Source organism: Macaca fascicularis, chromosome 6 (assembly GCF_037993035.2).
Source record: "Macaca fascicularis isolate 582-1 chromosome 6, T2T-MFA8v1.1".
Lineage (NCBI taxonomy): Eukaryota > Metazoa > Chordata > Mammalia > Primates > Cercopithecidae > Macaca > Macaca fascicularis.
This window is the reverse complement of record NC_088380.1, coordinates 144,906,345-144,919,174: the sequence shown is the minus strand read 5'-3', so window position 1 is coordinate 144,919,174 and position 12,830 is coordinate 144,906,345. Positions and strand designations below refer to the sequence as shown.

Here is a 12,830-nt window from a genome sequence, read left to right as displayed (position 1 = left end):
GCCGAGATCATGACACTACTCCAGTATGGGCAACAGAGTAAGACTCTGTCTCAAAAAAACAAAACAAAACAAAATAAAACAAAAACGGACAGAGCAATGTGAAAACCACTGCCTCTGAACCCAACTCAGTGAGCCAATCTTCCTATTTCTGTCTTCTGCACCTGAGATGAATCCAGTGATAGGGACCATGTGCCTTCTCAGGTAAGACTCAAGACCAGCAGTACTCAGCAACCTTTTCTATATTCTTTACCCATACAAAGACCCTAAGGTATGTATCTTGACAAGATGCTAAGAATCTCTTTGTGCTATCAGTCAACCATGAACTGGTTTAAAGATGAATGAAGAGAGACTGTACCAATCAGGAGTAATTAAAATCCTTTGAGTAAAGTCCTTTAACCTCTCTCTAGAAAGGCTTCCCCATCTCCTGATTCCTCAGGAATCCTACAGTAGTCTGGCATAACAGAGTTGAAAAGGGGGCATACCCTGGTACAAAAAAATTTAAGCTTCACTTAGTTATACCCACACACACCAGTTTACCTGTGACATCCCATTGGTGACAGCAGGTCTCAATACAGATTTGTTCTGTCGACTGATACAAGGGCAGTTTGCTTTAATTCCCCACTTGCCCCGGGCAGCATGTACCATGTCTCCAATATTGTAAAGAGCTGGGAAAAAAAGGTAAACAATAAAAATAACACCAGAATACTTGTATATGCCACATATTTTGCTAAGAGTGTTCTTTACATTATCTCCCTCAATCCTTACCACATTTCAATAAGGTAGCTGCTTTTATCTTCAATTTCTGATGATCAAACTGAGACTGAGAGAAGTTAGGTCATTTGCTCAAGTACATAAAGCTGGTAAACAGAAGCACTAAGACTTTAGCCCAGGTATAACTACCCCTAAAGTTCTGCTACTTTTGAGCACTAAGCTATACTCCTTTCCCTCTTCTAGTAAACATTAACACAGTATCCTCCAGGAGAAACTTTAGGGGTCGATTCTTTAGTGTTCAAGAGTGTAAATATTGGCCAGTTGTGGTGGCTCACGCCTCTAATTCCAGCACGTGGGAGGCCAAGGCAGAAGAATTGCTTTAAGTTCAGGAGTTTGAGGCCAACCTGGCCAACATGGTGAAACCCCATCTCTACCAAAAATACAAAAATTAGATGGGCATGATGGTGCGTGCCTGTAATTCTAGCTACTTGGGAGGCTGAGGCACGAGAATCGCTTGAATCTAGGAGGCAGAGGTTGCAGTGAGCTGAGATCATGCCACTGTACTCCACCCTGGGTGACAGGGTGAGACTCCACCTCAGAGTGTAAACATTTGGAATTGTATACTGTACTGTAAGTTATACCTTAAAAAAAAGGTAAAACCTAATTAATAGATCAATGTAAACTTTATATGGGTAAATATTTAACTATACTTAGACCTGCAGGGAGCAGGCATCCTACCACTGCACTCAAGAAACCCTTTGGCTTAGAAGCAGTGGGGTATAAGGGATCGAGGGACGTGCCACCAAAAAATTTTTTTTTTTTTTTGGAGACAGTCTCACTGTATCACCTAGGCTGGAGTGCAGTGGCGTGATCTTGGCTCACTGCAATCTCTGCCTCCTGGGTTCAAGCAATTCTCCTGCTTCAGTCTCCCCAGTAGTTGGGATTACAGGCGCCTACCACCATGCCTGGCTAATTTTATATTTTTAGTAGAGATGGGGTGTCACCACATTGGCCAGGCTGGTCTCGAACTTCTGACCTCAAGTGATTCACCCGCCTCAACCTCCCAAAGTGCTGGGATTACAGGTGTGAGCCACCGTGGCTAGACTGTGGCAAAGCTTTCTTTTTTTTTTTTTTTTTTTTTGAGACAGAGTCTCGCTCTGTCGCCCAGGCTGGAGTGCAGTGGCGCAATCTCGGCTCACTGCAAGCTCCGCCTCCCGGGTTCACGCCATTCTCCTGCCTCAGCCTCCTGAGTAGCTGGGACTACAGGCGCCCGCCACCGCGCCCGGCTATTTTTTGTATTTTTAGTAGAAACGGGGTTTCACCGTGGTCTCGATCTCCTGACCTTGTGATCCGCCCGCCTCGGCCTCCCAAAGTGCTGGGATTACAGGCGTGAGCCACCGCGCCCGGCATGGCAAAGCTTTCTTAAGTGGAGGATAATATAGGCAGTAGTTTGGCAGAGTCATCACCTTCAATGCATGTATGTTAATGGAAGTACAGAAGCTAGGCATACAGAACTTCTGGAAGAATCACTGAAGTAAACTGGGATTGTGACACAAACATGACCATTCATTCCTACTGCTGAGCAAGCTGTTTTCCTCATGGATTCAAGATATCTTATTATCTTCAGCTGGATTTATTTTATTTTTTAATTATATGAGATGGGGTCTTCCTATGTTGACCAGTCTGGTTTTGAACTCCTGGCTTCAAGTGATCCTCCAATCTTGGCCTCCCAAAGTGCTGGGATTACAGGCATGAGCTACCACACCTGACCATTTTAGCTGTTTTACAAGCCTAAAACCAGAAGTCTCTCTGAAAGCCTAGGCACTGGCTTTTTCATTCTGGTCCAGCCAATCACAGGAATGTGAAATGGTATCAGGAAACAAGACCAGGTCCTCTAATCAGTAATGGGGAGCAGAGTGTGCAGTGGCCATATGCACACTAACACACATCTAAAGATCCAAATTTGGCTGAGCACGGTGGCTCATGGTTATACTCCCAGCACTTTGGGAGGCTGAGGTGGGAGGGTCACTTGAGGCCAGGAGTTCAAGACTAGCCTGTGCAACATATTGGGACCTTATCTCTGAAAAAAAAAAAATTAAATTAAATAATAAGCCAGGTGTGGTGGTGCATGCCTGTAGTCCTAGCTACTTGACAGGCTGAGGTGGGAGGATCACTTGAGGCCGGGAGTTCAAGGCTGCAGTAAGCTATGATCACACCACTGCACTCCAGCCTGGGTGACAGAGCAGACGGTGTCTCTTCAATCATCATCATCATCATCATCCAGATTCTCAGAGAAATATGATGATGCTTAAAAGAAAAAATCAGGCTAAATCATTTCAAAAAATGTTATGGTGTATGGCTATCTCAACTAAAAACATTTTTTCCACCAAATCTAAAAAAGGAATTTCCTTACCTGTGCCAGGAATAATTTGCGTGGGCATGAGATTCTCTGGTTCGTGGGACTGTCCCTTTGCACACTTCAACCAGGAGAAAACTTCTTCATCACCCATCTCTTCTGTCTCTGAAACAGAAATGAATGATTTTACTTATAAGGGTCACAAAAATGGATCCTTCTCAGTGAGTGGGAGTTTCAGAACCCCAAAGGCCAATTTTCTCATGGCCAAAGGAGATAACAGCTAATTAAAAAAAAAAAAAAGGCCCCTGCTTTACTGAGATTTCATTTATTTATTTATTTATTTATTTATTTATTTTTGAGACAAGGTTTGGCTCTATCATCCATGCTGGAGTCTAGTGGCTTGATCATGGCTCACTGCAACCTCCGCCTCCCTGGCTCAAGCCATCCTCCCACCCTAGCCTGCAGAGTAGCTGGGACTACAGGAATGCACCATTACTCCCAACTAATGTTTGTATTTTTTTGTAGAGATGGAGTTTCGCCATGTCACCCAGGCTGGTCTTCAACTCCTGGGCTCAAGTTCCTGGGCTGGCCTTGGCTTCCCAAAGTGCTGGGATTACAGGCATGAGTCACTGTGCCCAACCTAAGGTATAATTTATAAAGAATAAATCCAGCAATTTAAAGTGTTTACTTCAGTGAGTTTAGAGAAACTGAATGAACAACTACCACAATCATGACGAAGAACCTTTCTATTCCATCTACAAAAGTTCTCTCAGGCTTTTTGTAGTCAGTTCTCTTCCCTCAAGCCCTGGCCATCAGTGATCAACTTTATAATACTAAAGTTTTGCTTTTCAAAAATTTCATATAAATGGAAGCATGTAGGATGCAGTTTTTGTGTTGGGTTTCTTTCACTTAGCATAATGCTTTTGAGTCACCTACATTGTTGTGTGTATTAGTGATTCATTCCTTTTTATAGCTGAGTAGTATTCCACGGTATGAATGTGCCATAACTTATCTGTTCATCAGCTGGTGAACATTTGGACTGTTTCCAATTTTTGGCTATTATAAATAAAGCTGCTACACGGCTGGGTGCAGTGGCTCACACCTGTAATACCAGCACTTTGGGAGGCCGAGGTGGGCTCAGGAACTTGAGCCCAGGAGTTTGAGACCAGCCTGGACAACATGACAAAAAAAAAAAAAAAAAAAAATTAGCCAAGTGTGGTGGTGCATGCCTGTGGCCCCAGCTACTTGGGAGACTGAGGTAGGAGAACTGTTTGAGCCTAGGAGGCGGAGGCTGCAGGGAGCAGAGATCGCTCCACTGCACTCCAGCCTGGGCAACACAAAGAGACACTGTCTGAAAAACAAAAAACAAAAAACAAAAAAATAAATAAAGCGGATATAAACATTGATGTACAGGTCTTTTTGGGGCAATGTTTTCATTTCTCTTGTAAATACCTAGCAGTGGGATGCTAGGTCATATGGTAAATTTTAGTTTTATAACTTTGTAAGAAATGACCTTATTGCTTTCCAAAGTGATGGTACCAATCTGCATTCCTACCAGCAATATTTAAGAGGTCTACTTCTTCCACATCCTTGATAATACTTGATACTGTCCAGTTTTGTTTCTTTTGAGATGGAGTCTCAATCTGTCGCCCAGGCTGGAGTGCAGTGGCGAGATCTCGGCTCACTGCGACCTCCGCCTCCCAGGTTCAAGCAATTCTCCTGCCTCCGCCTCTCGAGTAGCTGAGACTACAGGCACGTGCCACTATGCCCAGATAATTTTTTGTGTTTTTCATAGAGACAGGGTTTCACCATGTTAGCCAGGATGGTCTCAATCTCCTGACCTCATGATCCACCCGCATCGGCCTCCCAAAGTGCTGGGATTACAGGTATGAGCTGCTGCGCCCGGCTGATACTGTCAGTTTTAAAAATTTTAGCCATTCTAGTGGACATAATGATTTCTCATTATGGTTTTAATTTATATTTCCCAAATGAATTACAATTTTTCCCGTGTACTTATCTGTCATCGATCTATCTTTTTTGGTGAGGTATCTGTTCAAACCTTTTTAAAACTAGCTTGGGCTGGCATGGTGGCTCATACCTGTAGCACTTTGGAAGGCCAATGTGGAAGAATTGCTTGAGCATAAGAGTTAAACACCAGGATGGGCAACACAGTGAGACCCCATTTCTACAAAACCAAACCAAAACAGAACAACAATAACAAAAAAACGGGCTTGTTTGCCCAGGCTGGTGTCAAACTCCTGCTGGACTCCAGCGATCCTTCTGTCTCAGCCTCCCAAGTAGCTGGGATTATAGGTGTACACCACTATGCACAGCAGCTTTTCATTTGCTTTTTGGAGACAGGGTCTCACTCTGTCACCCAGGCTGGAGTGCAATGGCACAATCATGGCTCACTGCAGCCTCAACCTTCCAGGGTTAAATAATTCTCCCACCTCAGCCTCCTGAGTAGCTGGGACCACAGGTGAAAGCCACCACGTCTCGCTAATTTTTAAATGTTTTTTTGTAGAGATGAGGTCTCCCTATGTTGCCTAGGCTGGTCCTGAACTCCTGGGCTCAAGCAATCCCACTGCCTTGGCCTCTGTAACTGTTGGGAATACAGGTTATAAGCCACTGTGCCTGGGCTATTTTCATTTTCTTAAATGTGTCTTTTTTTTTTTTTTTTGGAGACGGGGTCTCACTCTTTTGCCCAGCTGGAGTGCAGTGGTGCATCCTCGGTTCACCGCAACCTCTGCCTCCTGGGTTGAAGTGATCCTCCTGCCGCAGCTTCCCGAGCAGCTGGGATTACAGGTGCCTGCCACCATGCCCGGCTAATTCTCTGTATTGTTAGTAGGGACAGGGTTTCATCATGTTGGCCAGGCTGGTCTTGAAATCCTGACCTCAGGTGATCCACCTGTCTCGGCCTCCCAAAGTGCTGGGATTACAAGCACGAGTCCACCGTGCCCAGCCTTAATGTGTCTTCTGAAAAGATAAAAGTTTTAAACTTGTATATTAGGCTGGGCACAACAGCTTGTGCCCGTAATCCCAGCACTTTGGGAGGCCGAGGCAGGTGGATCACCCGAGGTCAGGAGTTTGAGACCAGCCTGGCCAACATGGTGAAACCCTATCTCTACTAAAAATACAAAAAAATTGGCTGGGTGTGATGGCGGGCACCTGTAATCCTGACTGCTCAGGAGGCTGAGGCAGGAGGATCGCTTGATCCTGGGAGGTGGAGGCTGCAGTGAGCTAAGATTGCACCACTGCACTCCAGCCTGGGTGACAGGGTGAGACTGTCTCACCAAAAAAAAAAAAAAAAAAAAAAAAAAATTAAGAATAAAAAATAAACTTTTTTTTTTTTTTGAGACGGAGTCTCGCTCTGCCACCCGGGCTGGAGTGCAGTGGCCGGATCTCAGCTCACTGCAAGCTCTGCCTCCCAGGTTTACACCATTCTTCTGCCTCAGCCTTCCAAGTAGCTGGGACTACAGGCGCCCGCCACCTCGCCCAGCTGTTTTTTTTTGTTTTTAGTAGAGACGGGGTTTCACTGTGTTAGCCAGGATGGTCTCGATCTCCTGACCTTGTGATCCGCCCGTCTTGGCCTCCCAAAGTGCTGGGATTACAGGCTTGAGCCACCGTGCCTGGCCAAAAAATAAACTTTTATATTTGTTTTTCATTTGCATTGTGTTCTAAGAAATATTTGTTTAGTGCAAGGATACAAATATTTTCTTTCTTTCTAGAAGTTTTAGTTTTAGCTTTTATGTTTAGGCTTATGGTCCACCAAGAGTTAGTATTTTGTATATGGTAGGAGGTAAAGGGAGAAGTTCCTCTTTTTTTCTTTGAATATGGATATACAGTTGTTCCAGTACCATTTATGAAAGGGCTATCCTTTCCCCTACTGAACTACCTTGGCACCTTTGTCATAGTTGATTATGTAGGTGTGGGTTTACTTCTAGATTGTTTTCTGTTCCCTTACCACAGTGTCTTGATTACTGTAGCTTTAATATTAATTCTTGAAATGTAGTACAAGTCCTTCAATTTGAATCTATTTCAAAATTGTTTTGGTTATTCTAGATCCTCTGTATTTCATATAAATTTCAGAAACATCTTGTCAATTTCTACAAAATGGCCTACTGAGACTTTGATTTGGAATTGCATTTAATTACATATCAATTTAGAAGAAGTAACATCTTAGTATTCAATCCTCTATTTTTCTTTTCTCCTCTTTTTTTTTTTAAGACGGAGTTTCGCTCGTTGCCCAGGCTGGAGTGCAATGGCATGATCTCTGCTCACCGCAACCTCTGCCTCCTGGGTTCAAGCGATTCTCCTGCCTCAGCCTCCCGAGGAGCTGGGATTATAGGCATGTGCCACCATGCCTGACTAATTTTGTATTTTTAGTAGAGACAGGGTTTCTCCATGTTGGTAAGGCCGGTCTCAAACTCCCAACCTCAGGTGGCCTCCCAAAGTGCTGGGATTACAAGCGTGAGTGAACCACGGTGCCCGGCCTATTTTTCATTATTATTATTTTTTTCTTTATCTTTTCTTTTTGTAGAGATGGGATCTTGCTGTGTTGCCCAGGCTGGTCTCAAACTCCTGGCCTCAAGTGATTCTCCCACTTCAGCTTCCCAAAGTGCTAGGGATTAGACATGAGCCACCACACGCAGCCCATATTCAATCTTTAGATCCACAAATATGGTATATCTCTTCATTTATTTAGATATTCTTTAATTTCAGTAATATGTTGTAGTCTTCAGTGTATGTGTCTTGTAGGTATTGGCTAAATTTGTCCCTAAGCACTTCATGATTTTACGATGCTACTGTAAATAACGCTGTGGTGTGATCTTGGCTCACTGAAGCTTCCGCCTCCCAGGTTCAAGGAATTCTTCTGCTTCAACCTCCCATTACATTTCAATTTCTAATTGTTCACTGCTATTATACAGAAAAATAATTGATCTTTGTATGTTGACTTTGTATCCTGTAACATTGAAAAAAAACTCATTAATTAGCTTTTTTGTAGATCTCTGGATTTCTAAATAGATGATCATGTTGTCTGAGAATAAAAACCATTTTACCTCTTTCCAATCTGTATGTCTCTTTTTTGTTTTCCTTTTCCCCTTTATTTCTTCATACTGACCACTAACTCCAGTAAAATACTGAATAGAAGTTACAAAAGCAGACATCCTTGCTTTGTTCCTGAACCTAAGAGGAAGAAGTCAATCTTTCATATTACATATGATATTCTACTTATACACAGTTGTGTTTTTCAAACATTATTTCATTATCATTCTCCAAAGAGCCTTTTCAGATTTTGTTTTGTGGTCATTGTGCTCTCCACCCAAGAAATTTTAATACCAAATATACTGTATATCTGTTTATGTATTATGGCCCCCTGAAAGGGCACAAAAATTTTTTAACATTTTAGATTCTCCATCCCCAGCAAGAGCCAATTTTCACCTGATGAGAATGCATAGCCTAGATTTTTGATAATTTAGACAAACGATTTTTCTGCTATATGTTGAGATCATGTGGTTATTTTTTAGTCTACTAATATAGTGGACTGCACTGATTTTCAAGTGAACCCCATTTGTTCATGATGTATTATTCTTTTTATGTATCTCTTGACTCAAACTTGCTTAAATTTTATAAAATATTTTTACATCTATTTTTACATCTATGTTTATAACTCATACTGGGGTTGTAACTTTCTATGCTTCTCACGTCTTTATTTGGTTTTGATGTTAGTATAATGCTGGTTTCATAAAACAAGCTGGTAAGTGTTTCCTTCAATTTTCTGAAAGACTGTGTGCATAGTTGGTATTACTTCCTCCTTAAACGTTTGCTGTAATTTACTAGTAAGGCCACCATCTAGACCTTAAGTCTTCTTTGTTGAAAGGTTTTTGAAACTGCAAATTCAATTTCTTTCTTTCTCTCTTTTTTTTTTAGGAGTTTAAGAGCAAAGATTTAATAGGCAAAAACAAAAACAAAAAACAAGAAAGAGAAAGGAAAACAGCTCTCTAGTGAGAGAGAGGGGACTCCCAAGAGGAAAAGATGTGCTGGATTTTATAGTCAGGCTTGAGGAGGCGGTGTCTGATTTACATAGGGATTACAGATTGGTTCAATCAGGTATGATGTTTACATAGTATTAGGGGAAGGCTGACAGCCCCACCCTAATCTTATTATGCAAATGAACTTTCCCCTTGGCTGGTGCCATCTTGTCTGCTCCTTACTGTACATGTGGTTGACAAAGAGAAGGGAAGATGGAGCTCCCATCTTGAACATGATTTCATAACTGCTAACATCTGTCTGCAACTCAATTTTACAGGCTGCTCTTTGTCAGAAAGAAAATAATTTGGGGCTGCTTTTCATTAAATGGAAAACCTTACCAAGGACTTCTGTACCCTCAGTATCTGCCTAAGTAATTTCTTTTTTTTTTTTTTTTTTGAGACGGAGTCTCGCTCTGTCGCCCAGGCTGGAGTGCAGTGGCCGGATCTCAGCTCACTGCAAGATCCGCCTCCCGGGTTCATGCCATTCTCCTGCCTCAGCTTCCCGAGTAGCTGGGACTACAGGCGTCCGCCACTTCGCCTGGCTGGTTTTTTGTATTTTTTAGTAGAGACGGGGTTTCACCGTTTAGCTAGGATGGTCTCGATCTCCTGACCTCGTGATCCACCCGTTTCGGCCTCCCAAAGTGCTGGGATTACAGGCTTGAGCCACCGCGCCCGGCCCCTAAGTAATTTCTTCTTAACACCTGTATCATTCCGCCCTCTGGAGTGGTAACCCTAACTGCTATTAGGGGGTACTGGATGAGGGCTCTTTCTGGCTACTTCCTGCTGAAAAGAGGTGTTGTGTGGGGAACAGCAGGTAGGGCTCCTCCTGGGGTTGATCTAAGGGTCCTCAGAAGAAAGGCATGTCCATGTGTGGTTTTGACTGTAGCACCATTTGGAGTTTGATTGCTGTTAGCCATTCCGATGGGTTGTAACACTGGTTTGCCTCCACCAGATGTTGCATTTTGATGAATGCTGTACCTTGGTATCTGGGACGAGGTTCCCAATATGAAGCAGCTATGTTGTCTGGGGTAAATACCTGAGGTTCATCATCTCGTGCCAGGAAAATTTTGGACATGGACACACATGAGGAATTTAGGAGTGGAGGTTTAACAGGCAAAAGAAAGAGAAAGAAAAAGAAAGGAAAACAGATCTCTCTCTAGTGAGAGAGAGGGGACTTCCAAGAGGAAAAGACCAATTTTTTAATGTAAAGTTATTTAGGTTCTCTATTTGTTCTCGAGGGAATTTTGATGGTTTGTGTTTTTCATGGAATTTGTCCATTATATCTAAGCTGTAAAAGCATAGGCTGGGCGTGGTGGCTCACACCTGTAATCCCAGCACTTTGGCAGGCTGAGGTGGGCAGATTGCCTGAGGTCAGGAGTTCAAAACCAGCCTGGCCAACATGCCAAAACTCGGTCTCTACTAAAAATACAAAAATTAGCTAGGTTTGGTGGCACGCACCTGTAACCCCAGCCACTTGGGAGGCTAGGGAAGGAGAATCGCTTGAACCCGGAAGGTGGAGGTTGCAGTGGGCTGAGATGGTGCCACTGCACTCCAGCCCGGGAGACAGAGATAGACACTGTCTGAAAAAAAAAAAAAATTTATTGGCATAATAATGTTCATTTTACTTATCCTTTTAATGTCTAAAGGATCTGTATTGTGGTCCTCATATTCTTTTTTTTATTATAAAAGAGATAGGGTCTCACTATATTCCCCTGCTGGTCTCAAACTCCTGGATTCAAGTGACCTTCCCACCTAAGACTCTCAAGTAGATGACAGTATAGGCACACATCACTGTGCCTGCGATCTCTCATTGGTAAACTGTATATTCTCTTTTTTATCATGTAGGCAGAAGATTAGTACATATAAAATATCTTTTTCTCATTTATACTCTTTTAAAAAGTTAATTGTTTAACTTTTCTTTTTTTTATTTTTTTTGAGACAGAGTTTCACTCTTGTTGCCTAGGCTAGAGTGCAACATCGCGACCTCAGCTCACTGTAACCTCCGCCTAAGTGAGACCTCCTGAGTAGCTAGGTCTACAGGTGCCCGCCACCATGCTTGGCTAATTTTTTTTGTATTTTTAGTAGAGACAGGGTTTCACCATGTTGGCCAGGCTGGTCTCAAACTCCTGACCTCAGGTGATCCACCTGCCTCAGCCTCCCAAAGTTCTGGGATTACAGGTGTGAGCCACTGCGCCTGGCCTTAACTTTTGAGACAGGGTTGCACTCTGTCATCCAGGCTGGAATGCAGTGGTGCAATCACGGCTCCCTGCAGTCTCAACCTTCTGGGCTCAAATGATCTTCTCCCATCAGCCTCTGAGTAGTTGGGACCACAGGTGTGTGCCACCATGCCCAGCTAATACTTAAATTTTTTGTAGAAATTGGAGTCTTGCTATGTTGCCCAGACTGGTCTTGAACTTCTGGCCTCAAGTAACCCCCATCTTGACTTCTCAAAGTGTTGGGATTGCAGGTGTGAGCCACCGAACCCAGTCAGTCCCATTTCTTTATGGTTTCATTTTTCCTGCCTTCTTTTGAATTACTTACATATTTTTTGTTATTTGATTTTGTTTTCCATTTTGAACTTATTAGCTATATTTCTTTGTTTTTAAGTGGTTGCTTTAGGATTTTCAGTATTAATCTTCAACTTAAGAGTCTATCTTCACTTTACATTCACTTTATATACAGTGTAAGATCCTTACAAAACTATACTTCCATTTTCCCCTTTTTCTCTGTGCTGCTATTATATATTTGAATTTTACATATAGTATAAACCCCACAATACATTGTTACTATTTTTGCTTTTAAACAATTAACTTTTAAAAATATTATATGAGAAAAAGAGATCTTTTATATTCACTCTCATACACCACGTAGGATGTTCTCCATTACTTTGTGTAAGTTCTGATTTCCATATCATTTTCTTCTGCCTGAATAACTACCTTTAACTTTATTATCGTGTGGATCTGCTGGTGGTGCATTCTATCAGCTTTTCTTGGTTTAAGAAAAGCTGATAGAATAGTCACTCTTTTTTTTTTCTTTTGTAAGACAGAGTCTCACTCTGTTGCCTACACTAGAGTGCAGTGAAGTGATCATGGCTCAACCTCCCAGCTCAAGTGATCCTCCCACCTCAACCTCCCAAGTAGCTGTGACCACAGGCATGTGTCACCATGCCCGGCTACTTTTAAAAAATATTTGTGGCGGGGCATGGTGGCTCACGCCTGTAATCCCAGGACTTTGGGAGTCCGAGGCGGGTGGATCATGAAGTCAGGAGTTCAAACTAGCCTGCTAACATAGTGAAACCCCATCTCTACTAAAAGTACAAAAAATTAGCCAGGCGTGGTGGCAGTAACCTGTAATCCCAGCTACTTGGGAGGCTGAGGCAGCAGAATCACTTGAACCTGGGAGGCAGAGATTGCAGTGAGCCGAGATTGCACCACTGCACTCCAGCCTGGTCAACAGTGCAACACTCTGTCTCAAAAAAAAAAAAAAAAAAAAAAAAATTTGTAGGCTGGGCACGGTGCCTCACATCTGTAATCAGGAGTTTGAGACGAGCCTGATTAATTAACATGGCAAAACCCTGACTCTATTAAAAATACAAAAAAAAAAAAAAAAAAAAAAAATTAGCAGGGCATGGTGGCACATGCCTGTAATCCCAGCTACTTGAAGGGGCTGAGGCAGGAGAATAGCTTGAACTCAGGAGGTGGAGATTGTAGTGAGCCGAGATCACGCCCCTG

General features: G+C 42.7%; 1 protein-coding gene across 3 annotated transcripts in view; it reads right to left on the bottom strand.

Annotated features, from left to right (window-relative positions):
- Nucleotides 1-12,830, bottom strand: part of KDM3B (lysine demethylase 3B) — an 86,665-nt gene that overhangs the window by 20,202 nt on the left and 53,633 nt on the right. For all 3 annotated transcript variants that reach the window (XM_005557901.4, XM_005557903.4, XM_073994357.1), the window contains 2 exons: nucleotides 3,125-3,232; nucleotides 538-665 (listed from right to left, as the gene is read on the bottom strand). In XM_005557901.4, the coding sequence (XP_005557958.1) occupies nucleotides 538-665; nucleotides 3,125-3,232 (236 nt within the window). The remainder of the gene's footprint in view (nucleotides 1-537; nucleotides 666-3,124; nucleotides 3,233-12,830) is intronic.